A 16,775-nucleotide genomic window follows, 5' to 3' on the forward strand; every position below is an offset into this window, starting at 1 on the left:
TTCTTCATCATGTTTTCAAAAACTTCACGTTGGTGGTTGTGTTTTCAGGGATTGTGAATCGCAGCTACTCCATAGATGAATGGTACCAATGGTATTCTGAATTCTCTTCAAATTCTTGACGGCAAAAATTGGATATGCTGAAGAAAATAAATGCATTCTTTGTTCGGTTTCCAAGAAACCCTAGAAGTGGCTAACTCGAAGCGCCGTAGGGAGTGTGTGCGGGTTGTTTATTTCAAAGAATACATTGGATCCAACCAACTGCACTTTTTTTTGTTATAACTAGGAAAATTTCATTTTAGAGGATTCCTCGTTCGAAGGGAGGTAGACTACTCAAGAATTTTACATTTGATTTCTGTCCTAATTTCGAATTGCATAAAAAATTGAGAAAAAAGGAAGAATGTATCAATGAAATGTTGCTTGGTCGACGAACTTCGATAGAATTTCTCATGTTGAATCAACGAAGGAGGCATGTGATATTCTTGTTAAGTATTACGATGAAGGTGGGAAGGTTAAAGTCGTTAAATTGCATACATTGTGAAGGCAGTATGAATTACTGCAGATGAGAGAAGAAGAAAAGATTGCAGGCTATGTGTTAAAGGTGTAGAATCTAGTTCATCTCGTGAAAGACTATGGTGAAATCCTTACTGACATGATGATAGTTGAGAAGGTAATGCGTACGTTAACCTCTCACTTTGATCACGTTATCATAACTATTCGAGAATCCAACAATCTTGAAATCATGAAACTGGAAGATTTAGTTGGTTCGTTTATTTTCGACAACTTGGATTATAGGGGGTATATCGTGATATAATCCAAGTTGTGTAGCCAAAGTTAATTTGGGTTTAAGGTTTGTTACTTTGTATACAAGTTAGTTAGTTGTACATAAATAGACACCGTGTATTTTAGTTTTTATCACTCAATAATATCAATTCTTATTTCAATATCCTCTCTCTTTTTCTCTCCTCACTAAAAGTGCCTCATGCACTAACATGTTTAACCTCACAAGTCAATGTATGTAACATATGCCCTTAAGAGAGTGACTTGAAACAATTTAAATAAGTCGATAAACTGTTTAGTTATTCCAAGAAATTTGATGACCAAGTTGACCAATAATGATCGACGGGCACAAATCAAAAATAAAATCTAAAAAAATCATACTACTAAACTTGTTTAAAGTTTAAAATTTCTTCTAGAAGTCTTAACAAGGATGTTTCATTTTTAGAAGTCTTAATAAGGAAGTTACAAAAAATACTTGCATGAAAACGAACATAACAAGTGGCTTTATAAACAACCAATCACAATTTTTTATTAATTAAAAAAAAACTCTCTCCTACACTATTACAACCAACCCTCCATAAATCTAATTAAAAAAGAAATTAAATTTTATATAAATTTAAAACATAATCTCTTCTTATTGGATGTTTCTAACAATATAGATTTAGGTTTGTTTTCGTGCAAGTATTTTTCGGATGTTATATTGTCTTTTACTTTGATTATATACATTATGGCGAGATGGAGTGGGAAGAAAATGCGACGTTTCAACATCACTAGGCTATAATGAAGCCCGCCAATCTTGCACATCTTGCCACCAACTTTCTCATAGTTTGATGTTTTTATTTCATTAGATCTTCCGAACTCTATAAATGTTCGAAATTTTCATTTTCGAAATGTTAACTTTCAAACGCATTTTATAATGTGTTTTTTATATAATTTCATTCAGAAAATGATTAAAGAAGTTTGTTCCAAAGCTAACATTCGAATACTATTACATGCGAAAAAACCCCAAATATATCAGTAGAAAATGGTAAACTTCAAGTATTTTTGTGAAATCTGCCACGAAATAAAAATCCGTAGAAAATGATAAACTTCTAGTGTTATTGTGAAATTTTCTACTAGATAAAAACACATAGGAAACTCGGAAATAAAATCTGCAAGAAATTCCACAAAAAAATATGATGTTCGAAAGTTAAGTTTCAGACACACCCTTTTTCATTTTGAACTTCTCGTACTATTATTTACAAAAATATTTTATATCACAAGAATTGTTAACAATTAACCAAACATATGTAAGATAATGTGACAAAAGGGTATTTTTTTAATCTACATAACATTTAGTCAAAATATATAGGATATATTGAGCAACTTTTTTTTTACCCTCCCGATTTTTTAGAAGTATTTAAAAACCTAAAAATATCATTTGAATTCTAGAACACAGGCATTTAAAAAATAAGTTATAGATTTCAAAATTCTAACACTATAATTCACAAAATCTTCTTTCTCGTCGCTTTTTCTTTTTAAGTTGACATTTCTTTGATTATACAATCCAAAAGTCCTAAGTAAAATGTGTTCGAATTCTATAATCCAAACAAACAAAAACATCTTTTAAAATATATACTTATTAATAAAATTATAAAATGTGTTCAGATTCTATAATTGGAACAAGCAAAATATCCTTCAATATGTTTTAACTTATTAATAAATTACATGAACCAATAAAAAGTTAAATAAATTACATTAATACTTTAAGTAATGCAAAGTTTTTGTCTCCAATTCTATGAATGTATTCATCACAATTTCATTACTTTTTTTTTATAACATAAAAAAAAAAACAACAACTACTCTAGGAACAGCAAAACCATTTCTATCTTCTTCAAAGTTCTTCACTGGCCAATTAGAAATATCAGAAAAAAACATGCACCCTCCATTAAGCTGCTTGCCATGACTGGCCAACAAATGAGCACAACCATTAGATTTCCTATACATGTGAATAACTTCCACAGCTTCAAACTTCCCCATCAAATTTAGAATTTGATGCAATAGCAATCTTCTTCTTGTTGTTGCCATTAATAAGGTCTACCGTCTCTGTTTTCGTTATAGCGTTAACTCGTGAAAATATTAACGGTAATTTTTTTTTGCGTAAATTTAATTTTAATATAAACTATTTATATGATAAAATACGTGATATATATATATATATATATATATATATATATATATATATATATATAAATTATATTTATAATATGTGATAGTAAAGTACTAATTTAATATAGTCATATATAATAGATCTTAATAATCAAAGTTCAAACTCTATAAAAATGTATAATTTAAAATATGTCATGTTTGAAAAGAAAAATTAATATGTTAATAAAAATTAATATGTTGTTTGTAAAGTTATCAATAAAATATATCATCCAAATCATAAAAAGTATAGATTAAATAATTAAGAAGTGTCTCCCTCAATTTACTAAACAAATAAAAATTAACATTAATTATATCTTGTTGCTCCATACAAAGGTAAAACATAAAAGCAGTAGTAAATAATATCTCTCATTTCACTAAAAATAAATTGAAGTAAATTTTATTAATAAGCAATGAAGTGTTAATTTTGATGTTAATCTTTCTCTCTCCACCACCGTCTAATTCAACCAATAACTTTTAACCACATTCATTTCATCACTAGAGCCTAGAGATAAGCTAACAGTCACTTTAATCTTTTCTTTCTTTTCGTCTCTCTCACACAGATAACCAACAACATCTTCATCTTCAAGAAACCAAATCCAGAAACCCAACCCACCGCCATAACTATTGTCATAACCAGTCCAAGCAAAACATCTAACAGCACTAAAAACAACAAAAAAGTAGCAAAAACACTATTAAGAATCATGAAAATAAAGGTGTGTTTGTTTGTGAGATGTGGAAGCGTAGTCGGCGGAGCCTGGGCAGCTGCCCTACCTAGCCGGGCGCTGGCTCCGCCCAATGGAATCCGTTTCAATAATGAGCTTCAAACTTCCCCATCAAATTTAGAATCTGATGCATCAGGTTGCCAATAGCAATTTTCTTCTTGTTGTTGCCATTAATAAGGTCTACTGCAGCGATGGAATCCGTTTCAATAATGACGTTTTTGCGCCCTTGCTTGACCACCATTTTGATACCTTCAAAAATGCCCTATAATTCTGCCATAAGAGGGTTACAACATCCTATGCTCTTGGCAAAACCTCCATGCCAATTTCCATGCTCATCCCTAATTATCCCTCCACAGCCAGACCTGTCGTTACCGTCATGTGCACCGTCAACGTTAACCTTTACAAAACTCCTTTTCGGACTGTGCCACTAAATCAGCTTCTCCACTCTATCACACTCCATAACCTTTTCCACTCTATTACACTCCATAACCTTGTTCTTAGTAACGGTAAGACTTTAGTAACTATGAATAGTATATAAAAAAATGAGAAATATAATTCTCATGCCACATAAACAAGCTGGAAAAACCTTGCACTACCCACATGCATGAGAATTTTTTTTAATAAAAAAAAACACAAATTAAATGGTGTTTGTTGGCTTAGAAGAATCAAAATACATACCGAAAAACTTTTTTATAATGTAGAATTCAAAAATTATAAACTCGGAAGAGAAATAAAAAGAGGGAGAAGAAACTTCTAAAATTCAAAAAAAAACTTTTTAAAATTTTGAACTTCTAAAAAGTTAGAATGATGGAAAAAGAAATTCTCATCATCGATTTCAATGTTTTGACGTAAAATGTAAATATGCATGTGGCCATTGTTAAGTAACTAATTTTAAGATTTGGAAGCACAAAATAAAGTTGTAAAATTAGAAGAGCATGTAGAAATTAAAAATAAAATTGTAATATTAATAGTTTGTAAAAAATTATAAAGAAAAAAATAATTAGAGGAGAAAATAAAAAATGGAACAAGTAATGAAGCATTAACCAATATCAGCTTCAAGTTTGAACTAGATAATGTATAACCATAGCTTTTCTTCTCAGTTATGAAATTGATAGCACAAGAAGGTGGCTAATCTGTTACAAAACCTGCCCAAACAAGCTCAGTACTCTACAACTCGTAAGATCGGATAATAGTTGGCTAATCTGTTAACCCAACTAATAATTTAAATAAGATTATAGTTGAACATTAGTACTATGTATCCAAACACAACATAACAATCAGGTGATGAAATGAATAGGCACGGACTGTGTCGAGTTACATCAACCCATTCGCAAGTTGTGGAACAGGTCCAATGCTATCCAAAATTGGTCGGGCTACATTATTATACTGGCAAAAACATATCCAAAAAGTTTTTAACAAAATTTAGCATGAACTCACGTATTTAAGAGTGGTAGTTGGAGAAGATAAATTAACACCAATCCCTCTTATCCAATGTTCAATATCACTTTCATCCTGGCTCCTATTCTGTCAGTTAACACTAGCTATCTATTTCAAAAAATACAAAAAAAAAAATCATTCATCCTTTTTTCAACCCAATAAGTTACTTTTGGTCACCGGGTCAGATTTTGAGTAGTAGATTACTAGCGTTGCACATATGACAACGCTAGACCAGGAACCGAGGCACATGAAGGAGGATATATATCTTTTGCAGACATCAATGAGTTCACCACGTCTTGTATTTGATAAGTTAGCATGAAAATGTCTTCAGCCGAATTCTTAGCTGCCCATTCCTCTATCACCCTGCACAAATCATAAACGGATGAAATTCGGAGGCAGAAAATAATAAGATGTGAAAATATAATGTCATAATCCCTAACCTTTCCTTTCTTTTTTGGACAAAATCACTCTCCTTTCCTACTCAAAAGATAATAGATAACTTGATAACTAACCTTGATTGGGATTCTGTTGCAGCTTCGGAGTCAGAAAAAAGGACCTTGATGACCGGCCGTAGCTGTAATTTAGGATCTGGGTCTTTGTCCGCTGCACTAAAGCAATAACCAGAACAGGACCATGTATCTCGATTTAAAAGAATGATTTGCAGGACAGGAGATTTGGTTTTCAGATCTCTAACAACGAACCGAAATGTTGACTCGTCATTTGCACACTCCACCAACCGATTCGCAAACATTTTGTCCATTGTGTACTTGCTGGTGACAAATATAAAGCAGTAAATTTATTCAGCGTATCTGTGAATCCGTATTTAGAAATAAAACAGAAAATATTTTAAAGAAATCACTATCATAGAATAGACTAGAATGAGCAATGTGGATGCAGTCATACCAGTACAAACACAGAGTAAAGAAGAAACATCATGCCACATACAAATTACTCGATGATTATTGCCTAATACACATTTGATGATTAACCAAGTCTAACTGCGAATTTTCAAGCATGTTAAAACCATATCTATAACTATTTACTTTTTCGTATATAAATGCATGAAATTGGTTGGTAAAATCTCTGTATACACTATTACTATAGAAGAACAAAAGATATTGTTACTGGGAATAGACATAACTTAAGCCCATCTTTATTTGAGCCACATTTACTTTGCTTCCCTAAAAGCATTCAGAGTACACACATGTAAGGAGACCTTGAGTTGACAATTCACAGTCAGTGCCACTTCTTTCCCACCAAGTTTTGTAAGAAACAAAGAATTAATATTTTTTCCATGCTGCATTTCTATTGCAAAAATATTTTATTTATCATAATCCATATTATTGCCAAATTTAGCAATAAGCTGAACCAAATTATCCACTGAGACATTAGTTTCACATATTTAGCAATATTTGTTGTTACTGCATCTACTTCTTCACAGTCAGCTGTAATCGAGTCAAAAGGGTATAAAACTTACTAAGTCACCATTTCTTTTCTTCGATAAAGAATTTCAACAGAAAAAAAAAAGTGAATTTAGTCATTCATTGCAAACCTGAAAATGTCCCCTGATCCTAGAACTGGTAGGCAGGTTGAAATATAACATTTGAACAGTCGTACTCCTCCATCTACAGGCGCACATCCCTCACAACATGGGTAGGCTCCAAGGAGAGTTGAGCATTGCGGGCATGTAAATTCATGCCAATCAATATTCTTTGAAAGATTTGATGATCTAGCCATGAAAACATCTTCAAGAAAACCATTAAGTAAAGACTTCTGATTTCCCACAATTTCCACAGTTTCAATCTTCCTAGCATTTGAAGATAAATGATGTTCACCGTCTTTATCTCCTAGAATGCCCGTTATATGAGTACAACAACTAGAAATATTGGACGTGTGTTCATTGTCATTCAAATCTAGACTTATACGAGCAAAATCACTGCAATCAGGTTCATTAGAAAGCTTTCCATTCCCAGGATGGGAAACCCTTGCATTCTCATCAAAAGCACATTTCACTTCACAGGCATCATTGCAGGTTGAAGTTCTTTCCTCATTCAACCCGAAATTCCCAACATCTTCACTAACAGCATCGATTCCAAAATCATCGGCTACATGACTACACCCGTGCAGTTGTCCACACCGCTCAGGAAAGTCACTTTCCACAAGATCATCCTTGCAAATAGTGACAGATGTAGAGCTCAACAGACACATCCCTTGTGCACACGTGTGAGAATTCACATACCTCGTCACAAGCTTCTCACTTATACCTCCAAACGAACAACAACAAGCCCCAAACCAATTGTCAGCAACCTCCCTCCAATTCGCCGACGGCATTTCCACAAAATTCCTAAATAATTGGTGTAAAACCACATTACAAAAAAAACTCAACAAAACTAAGAAGATTTCAGCATGAAAAAACTATAAACAATTTCTCATACCTGATAGGCTTATTGGTCAAATGATATCTGCAACTTCTACAAACAAAATCAACTTCACCAGCGGAAGATAGTTTGTCTACATCTGAACCAAAAAATATTAATAATAAGCGAAAGCAAGCAACGAGAATTGAAAGTGAATTTCGGAGGTTACTTACCGTATTCGATTAGGAGAGGTTGAGGTAACGGCGAGGTTTGATGAAGTGCGGAGAGTGCAGGGTGATCGACGGGGAGTAAAAGGACGAGTTTGACTTCGATGTGGTCTGTGAATGAGCGGAGGGTGGGAGGAAGTTCGGCGTCGAGTAAGACATTGGGAATCGGAACCCTAAGGGAGAGGGAGGAGGAGGTGAGAGTGAGGAAAGTGGGTGGAGAATGAAGGTGGAGGGTGAGATTGTGAGTGTGGTGATGAAGAGAAGGGTTAAGGGTTTTGGAGAATGGGAAAATGAGTAAGCGGAGGATTGGTGTGTGAGATTGTGATTCCCATGTGTAACGCCATTTTTCGTTTTCAATTTCAGGTTCAGCCCCCATTTTCGTACCACTACAGAGAAAACGGGATATGCGTGTTAAAAAATGATTAGTAAGTCGTTACTGAAAGACGAATAAAAAGGAAAATGATTATATGTGTGGCTGCTGGGATTCGAGCCCAGGTCTCCACGGCCACAACGTGGAATTCTTACCACTAAACTACAGCCACATTGATGGAAGAGTTCTTCTACTACTTTTTCTTGTTGTTGTTATTTGATGATCTCATCATAAAATATGCATAAGTTCTACTGAGTAACTAACTAAGTGCAGAAGAATGACTTGGAACATGTTCGAGATTAATTGAAAGACGGTGTTAAAGTGCCACATTTTGAAAATATGTTCATTTATATATTTGAAGACAATGCAACATATTATAACTCATTGTCACTCGTAACTCATATTTATTCATTCAAGTTTTGATTTGTGGCCGTGGGATTTAAGAAAGCTAGATAGATAATGTTGTGTGTTTAAGTGTTTTTAATATTTCAAAATAAAAATAAACAAGCATAGGTTTGTGTATCATTTATTATAGTTGTGCAAAGGGATTCAGATCCTCTCATCTTTCATCTTGTTTAGTAAAAAAAATACTCCCTCTACTTCTTAATATAATAAGAAAAGTTTGTTTTTTAAATTTTTTTATGTTAAAGATCAGAGTATCTTATTTATTTCAATTTTTTATATTAAAGATGAGAAAGGAGTATCTTATTTATTTCAAATAATTGTTTCTGTACATTATAAATTTAATATCAAAGTATTAGGAGTAGAAAAAAGATTTTCAAAAAATAGAGCTTGTTTGATTTCGATTTTTATTACTGAAACTTTGGTTTGTAGCATAGACAAAGAATATAAATTTGCAGAGTTCCTAAAATTAACAAATCTATTTATCTGAGATGAAGTTTCTATTAGATTCGAGTCACTTGATAAAAATTTGAAAACTATTATGAGTGAAAATACTGATTCATCTAATAAGATGCTTACAAAAAAAGTAGTTTTTTTTTTTTTTTGTTGTTTGTTGATTTCAAACAAATTCTTTTAGTTGTATCAAAAGTAGTAAATCCGATCATATAACAATTAATAATTCATATATTTAGGATCATTGCAAAGTTCTAAAGGTTACAAAGAATATGCATTTATAAAGTGGTTCAATAACATTTACCACCGAAAATATCTGAAGATTTTCAAAATAGACACTGAAGATTGATGATGGAAAAATCTTAGAGACAAATGATTGTTATGTTGGCATTACCATTCTAAAAGAGTTTTTTTATATGAAATTTTAATGATCCAATTGAAGTCGGTTGTTACAAATCTATATCCTGACCCGATCAATAACCACAAAAATTTTAATTATCTTAAAATAGGACAATATTGGCTTTAACGACGGAAGTTGTACATCACAAAATTTATTTCAAGTACTTCATTGTATGTAGACTTTTAATATTCAGACAAGCAAATAATTCTATATATGTTTCATTTTAATCAATTGTTTTGTCTTAAAGGAGACAAAAAAAGAATATCTAAGTAGTAATTTATAAATCTGAAACTAATGATTTTGATGCATTTTAGCACTTAACTCTATAAATCTTAAATTGTCTAAAAATATTTGAATTGTCTAACTATTCAATCAAATTTAAAATTGGCATTATTATTATGTTGTTGCGAAATTCGGATCAATCTGAAAAATTATACAAATGGTACAAGGCTCACAATGACTAAACTTGCTAATCAAGTCATCGAAGCTAAAATAATTTATGGAAAAAACCAATTTAATGAGACCCAAATTAGTTAAATAATTTTAGAGTCCACAAGGGGATATTGGGGTCGAATGAAGATTTCTTTCCATCGGTTATAATGGTTCTAATTCAATAACAATACATCCTACTCATATTCATCTCACCTCTATTCACTGTACTGTCATTGTTTATAGCATATTAAGTTTTAACGGTTGTATTGAAATATATATGTACTATCCTTTTGTTGCTTTAAGAATAAACATTGTAGAACAAATTTTAAAAATCCCTAAAATAAAAAAATGCTATCTAATTTGATACAATAATATATTCACTCGTGTATTGTACTTTCAAAATAAAAACCAGTTTTTGCATAATGCATCAAACTTTTTATATACAATCAGAGCAAGTCCCATTCTTAGAGTACCATATATGATGATATTTAATTTCTGTTACATCTATTATGAATAAGTTCTTTTTTTGAACATTATTATATTAGAGTGAGGGCATTTTGGGAAGTCTCCGGAAAACCAAAGAATATAATTAATCTCCAATTTCATTCTGAGCTCATGACCAAGCAAACTGCATTGTAAAACCAAACAAAAATATATCAAACAATAACACATAAAATCACCATAATGCTTCAAAATCTCTTATCAGAAGTATGTCTCGTATCTGACGTACTAATACGTGAATCAACATGTTAGCGTCGTGTCTGTATGTCTGAGTATAGTAATTAATATATTATATACGTGTGTGTGTATATAGTTTAGTGTACATACCAACTTCTTCTTCTTTTTCTTTTTCTCAATATAAGCGGAAAGCTCCTCTTGTTTGGAAAGTGAGTCCTCCAAAGCCTATAAAATTGTCCAAACATTATATAAAAATAATAAGAGAGTGCATATCAATCGCGACCGCACAGCAATTTAGAACCAAGCGCAATAAGAGATAATGATTACCTTCTTAGTTGCCATGAGTTCTTGCTCTAGAGCATCAGCGCGACTTATAGCAGCGTTAAGCATTTCCTCCTTCTCAGGTGGCATGGAAGCATTATGGTTTATGTTACCCATTTTATTTTCCAACTCAGCCATACGTTTCATGACAGTCATGAACTCTTGAGCAGATATGGTAGGGTTAGTCATTTGATCACTAGGGTCTTGGTTTTTATTGTCATCACCGGAGTAAACAGAATTGGAGTAGAAGTTTGCATCTGTGAGCTTCTTCGGCATGGTTCGTGTCATTCTCACCATTGTTACGATTCCCATCACAAAGGCCATCACACCAGTGAAAATCTGTGAGTTCACTTTTCCGTGAATGTTGTACGACTCAGGCATGGCGAAAGATTCTACTCCAACTGTCAAATGGATCGGAAAGACACAAATAATTCAGTTCTGTAGTTTGCGATGGCTAAATTTTTCTAGAATGAAAGATACCAAGTATGTACCTTTTGATACTGCTAATGTGTTATTTTCTTCCACCTTCTTCCAAGCATTTTTATCAGCCATAGGGACGAAATCCTCGTACTTGCAAGCTTTTATAGAAGGGGCCTATTATGTTTATCCACAATTTATTTAGTACTGAAGAGTAAGCTAAGAAACACATACATGGAAATTATTTACAAAAATGAAACTTCCGAAATGTGTTTATTAGATAAATTCCACACAAAATCATAGATGGTGGCACAAATACATGTACTTTTTATTTTGGTTTATATTTAGTTACGGAGTGAGAATGGTCTGACATACCGCGGCAAAGACAGAAGCCATTTGTGCAGACGACAATTGTGCAGTGAAAACTGCCTCCATTTTGGAAGCCGCGCTTTCCTAAAAATACAAACAAAAATAAGGAAATGGTTTTGAGAAGTGAAAAGTATTAAAAGATCAAACAAAAGGCCAAATGTTTGAACAAAGAGCTTCAAATAAGACGTCACACCTCAGGAATTGTTTTCTCTTCCACGATAGGTGCCTCGCATTTCTTTGAGCATTTGTGGTCGCCATTCTGAACCATCTGCAAGTTCGTATATAACAAAAGTTATCATTTGAAGTTATAAAATAACAGGACAGCTTTTCCCACTCCCAACATGAATTCAGATTTACACATCCAATTTTGTGCCGTCCATAAGTACACATTTGAAAATATGTGAGGCTTTTTAGTCGCTGAGCGGGGAAAAGTAGCGCAGAAAAAAATATAGTTTGCAGGCTCACCCTATAAACTTCTTCATCCTTCCATGGACCCTTATCAGAACGCATGCAGCCTCCTTGATCAGCACAGGTACAAGTACCTCCTAAAAACTCTGGCAATTCACTGAAAAACCGAAAGTAATGAACATGAAAATTATGCGGAACATGAAAATAATTGAAAATACTTATGATATGAAAGGAATAAGGTACTATGATGATGTTATAAAAATCACCTTGCATCAATCATTTCAAGCAACTTGCTTTGGTACTTGTTGCCAAGAACCTGATAAATTATAAGTTCAATTAAATAAGCTTCCACTTTCTTGAAATACAAGTAAACTTATTAGGGTATTGTCTATTATGTCTGTTCTCACATGGATTTTTGCTGTGGTCTTTGGGTCAAGGAAGGATTTAACAGTGTTCCACAACATTCTGAATCCAGAACCTGCATTGATGATGAACATGCGATTCAAGGTCTGCATTGAATCAACCAAGTTTATGATATTACAACTCAGCAATCCACAATATATTTATTTGCTTAAAAAAATCTATGTCTTTTTCTCAAAATATCGGCAAAATAGAACAAAAACATACTTCAGGATAATTGTCACCATCAATCTTCTGAAGGCGCGTGATGAGCTCCCTGGCTTGTTTGTTGAAGTTCTTAAGCCCCTATGACATAACAACAATCGGGGATTACGTGAAATTCAAAATTTTCTACTCAATAATGCTAAAGCACCGCTATATTAGCCATTAATTGACAACATTTTGAACTAAATAGCATATTGTAGAACGACAACAATTCGTCCAAACTCCGCTATTCTATAACGCTGCTAATCAAAACAACATTGCTTGGCTAATAGAAATAATCAATTTCATATATGCATACCACTCCTTGCACATCCAAAATGGTGGTGCTTTGATCAATGTGTTTCTTTGCAGCAATGGAACAAGCTGCAAACTTGAGATCAAATGTCCTTTCGAATTCCTTGACATGGTATTTGATATATCGATCAAGGGTTGTGACTTGCATCAACTTGGTGGCATCAACTTGACCCAACCTCTCAATGTAAATTGGTCGTCCATCTTTATCGACTCCATGATGTCCATGAGGATAATATTGCAACACTTCCTCAAACTCCTCAAATTCAAAATCCTATCAAAGAAAACACAAAATTTAGTAAAGAAAAGGTCTTTGAAGTATTGGTACGCCGTTTTAGACAGAGTACCAGTACCAGGTACGATATGAAAAAACAAAAGAAAAACATCTGATCAATGAATGGATCCTACATTGTTTGGTTATTTATGAGTTGATACCTGAACAATAGTGTCGGCACCAAATTCCTTCCTCCATTGAAGCATATCAGACCACATTTGCTTTGATTTCTCAATGTCAAATTTCCTTGCCCTCAGGAATCTGAGTAACATATGATAGTCATCATGCTTCTCAGGGAGAAGTTCATCCAACACAAGAGCTTGACGGAATTCGTCAACAGCTTTCAAATCATCGGCATCACGGACATCTTCGATCTCAACCGACATAACCTTGCTACTGCTTCGCCTACTCCTCCTTGTGAGGGAATCCCTCAGCTTCTTCTTCAATGATCCAACACGGTCAACCTTGTCAAGAGCTGCAATATACAAAGATCGCGTAAGATGCAAGATTCACAAAAACGGCGAAAAGGAATTAAAAGCAATGAAGCCAGGACACAAGACACAGACATCAGACAAGACAGTCACACGTCAACACAGGTAATAATTTGAAAAAATGAATAAATTGGACATAATCACAAATGTCGTGTCACAGACATCTTTTTACAAAGGTGTCGGTGCTAGATAGTTTAAAAGAAGGGAATGGATTGAGATGAAACCTGGCATGGGAGATTCTGGTGCAGACATTGTGTTTTTTTAGTGTTATTATTTACTGTTGCTTCTTCTTGGTATTCAGGAGAATTAACGTCTCATCCTACAATTGCAGAGAGAAACAGTGTACTCCCAAATGCCCTGCATGCAATGCAACCATTAACAACAACAACGAACAATCCATACAAAAACACACACAAAAGATCTAAACTAGGGTTAAATAAATGTATAATACAAAACATGAAAAAAGAGGAAATTACCAAGAGAATGTGAAAAAGAATGGTACCTCTTGAAAAGAGAAGGAGAGGGTGGAAAGAGAAAGAGAGAGTTATAAGAAGAGAAGATGATTCTGAAAATAGGTACATTTGTTTAAGAGACAGTGAAGGTTCCACGACATCAATGACCAAGTCATTTCAGACAGTTATTTTTGTTCCTAATTCTAGAATATTTATAATGACAGAGATGCATGGAAGCTAGAGTTTTTGCGAAACATAAGCTTGTTCCATTCATATTATTTCATCCAATTATATTTGAATAACACTTGTTTTTTTTTTTCTTCAACTTTGTATATCTATTTTTTTCATCACAGTGAACTCTAATGTTTTTCTGTCTCTTTTATTCTCTCATACTTTATCTTTTTCCCTTTATTCATTATCATATAATGCAAAAAATTGATAGATTGTATTCAAAATTAAAATAGGCAAATATTTTATAAATATGATACTCTAAATAGAATATAAGAAAAATATTGAATGATAAACAATATAACAGAAATAATATTGTTCAATGATTTAATCATTTTGATTACAGGCTTAAAAATGAAACTAAAAATGTATTATATAAAACACCTATTTTTTTCAACCGATTCAAGGCGCTTCAGTTTTATTTTACACCGGACAATATTTTAGAGGTCGGCCAACATCACTTAAGGTTTTCCCGACTCTTGTATCGTTTGGTAAAGCTTTGGGGGAAACTGTTCTAGCCGACCAAATGCGTAAATGACAAAGACCCAATTCATTTTAAATTCAGTTCATTGAACATATAAAATCAGTTCACACGCCAAGAACAAGTTACACTATCTGATCTCCACTTTCACTACTCATATTAAATTTTAAACTGAATCACACATTGGAATGTTAACTATGCAGGTTCACCCCGCACTGCCTTAAAAAAAACCAGAGCCACATTTCAAGATCATCCGTTTTTCAACGGTATCTATTTCTAGTTTCTGAACAAAACAACCGCCTTAAAATTAAATGCACACAATCCTGATCCTAGTGGAAACTGGTAGGTTGCCTCGTAAAGTGATTTTGTTGCGGATCGATCCAAAGGTATGACAGGGCTAGGCCGAGCTAAGCCTCGGGTCTAAAAAAAAAATCTTTTAAGAAGTTGTATGCCTTTAAATAAACAAATAAAAATTTCTTAATGCACCTTATACTTCTCTAGCGCACCGCAGAAAAATACATTAACGCCCCCAGGTTTTAGAGATGCATCTTCGGACTCACCAAAATGCATAGTGATGAGCCTTTAATCCGGAGATGAATATTCTTAAACCTTCTAGAGATGTATTTCCGGAGTGTTATGAAGTAGAAACAGAAAAACAGAATCGAAAAATAGCATGTTGACAAAATAAAATTAGCATTGATATCATAAAATCAGAAATACATTTCAAATATTACATTTCAATATTCAGGTGGACGTTGCAACATCTTGATGATATCATCTTGACCGATCTCGAAACAGTCGCATCCAACTTGAATGGAAATTTTGACTCTAAACAGAAAAAAATCTCCCCGTAGCTCTTCCACCAGCGGCCGTCTTCAGCTCATAATTGTTGAACAGAATCTTCTCTTCTTTGTCAACGGATGGCGAGCGGTATTCGATCTTCACAATTTTGCGATTGTCGTCATGTGATAGGAGCTCTTACAATGTGTATTGCAGATCTTCAAAACTGGTGACGAGGTAGAGGCGGATATACACAAAGAGCGGGCGCTGAGATATGATTTCGAGCTTTTTGCGGCACAAGAGGCTGTTGGTGACGAGGTATAGGCGGATATACACAGAGAGCGGGCGCTGAGATGTTATTTCCTATATTTGATAGGCACTTAGCTCTTTATGGACACGATCCCGTCGTACACAAACGTCGTCTACCTGGCGTACTTATCAGATACAACACATATCCATGAGTACAACTAGGGAGCGGCTGTACTGGCATACACCTACTACAGACTCTGAGAGGGATGCCTGTGAAAGGCAAGGACAGTGGCAGGCAGCTATTCTCTTTTGGTGGTAACAGTCTTATACCCTTCTACTTATTATATATTTGTGATAGTACATTAAAATAACCGTGTTTTTTTCAGGCTTGGATACTATAACACTTCCCATAAATTATTGGCTGGGGAGAGGTGCCGACCTACACTGAGCTCATGCCGCGTGCTAGTGCATTTAGCCCCCTCAGAAGGAACCAGGTGTCGGATCTTTACAGGCGTAGACTTGATTGCATGGTTGCTGATGACGTGCATTATGACCGCTTTGTTGAGCAACATGAGACGGTTTCGTTTGATGAGATAGCACTATATTCTGGATAGTTGGCCGCTAGCTCGACCATTATTGTACGTTATCTTCCAGAGCGCGTCATGCGTCAGTTTGGCTACGCATAGACGATACCTCGCGACCCTACTGTCTCCGCTCCTATCGCCATGACCCGTCGTCAGTTAGATGAGGTCTTTGCAGACTGAGAGCATTACATGGTTCTTGAGGAGGCTCGGGCAGCAAGAGTAGAGACAGAGAGCGACTGAAGCTCTCCCATTTGACAACCATATCTCAGTATGTTCGGATGATTCTCTAGAACTAATATATGATTTCTTTTTTTTAAAGAATGGGGATATATCGTTGGGAAAAAGCATAAGAAAAGGATTTAAC

At 34.1% G+C, this 16,775-nt stretch overlaps 2 protein-coding genes and 1 non-coding gene across 3 annotated transcripts; all 3 read right to left on the reverse strand.

Annotated features, from left to right (window-relative positions):
* Positions 1–4,879: 4,879 nt before the first annotated feature.
* On the reverse strand, positions 4,880–8,122 carry LOC131629017 (uncharacterized). The gene is made up of 5 exons (XM_058899817.1): positions 7,714–8,122; positions 7,559–7,640; positions 6,676–7,467; positions 5,636–5,893; positions 4,880–5,486 (listed from the first exon to the last, which is right to left on the reverse strand). The coding sequence occupies exons 1-5, from the start codon at positions 8,081–8,083 to the stop codon at positions 5,327–5,329; spliced, it is 1,662 nt and encodes a 553-aa protein (XP_058755800.1). The 5' UTR covers positions 8,084–8,122; the 3' UTR covers positions 4,880–5,326.
* A 55-nt stretch (positions 8,123–8,177) lies between these two features.
* On the reverse strand, positions 8,178–8,249 carry TRNAH-GUG (transfer RNA histidin (anticodon GUG)). Its single transcript has one exon. It is a non-coding gene; the product is annotated as a tRNA-His (tRNA).
* Positions 8,250–10,105: 1,856 nt separating this feature from the next.
* Positions 10,106–14,212, reverse strand: LOC131628989 (phosphatidylinositol/phosphatidylcholine transfer protein SFH12-like). Its single transcript, XM_058899792.1, has 14 exons — positions 14,114–14,212; positions 13,862–13,994; positions 13,308–13,621; positions 12,880–13,146; positions 12,585–12,662; positions 12,365–12,466; positions 12,224–12,273; positions 12,015–12,114; positions 11,743–11,817; positions 11,556–11,633; positions 11,255–11,357; positions 10,770–11,164; positions 10,593–10,667; positions 10,106–10,392 (listed from the first exon to the last, which is right to left on the reverse strand). Exons 2-14 carry the CDS (start codon positions 13,887–13,889, stop codon positions 10,378–10,380), a joined length of 1,680 nt encoding a protein of 559 aa, XP_058755775.1. The 5' UTR covers positions 13,890–13,994; positions 14,114–14,212; the 3' UTR covers positions 10,106–10,377.
* Positions 14,213–16,775: the final 2,563 nt, after the last annotated feature.

This window comes from Vicia villosa, unplaced genomic scaffold, assembly GCF_029867415.1.
Source record: "Vicia villosa cultivar HV-30 ecotype Madison, WI unplaced genomic scaffold, Vvil1.0 ctg.000494F_1_1, whole genome shotgun sequence".
Lineage (NCBI taxonomy): Eukaryota > Viridiplantae > Streptophyta > Magnoliopsida > Fabales > Fabaceae > Vicia > Vicia villosa.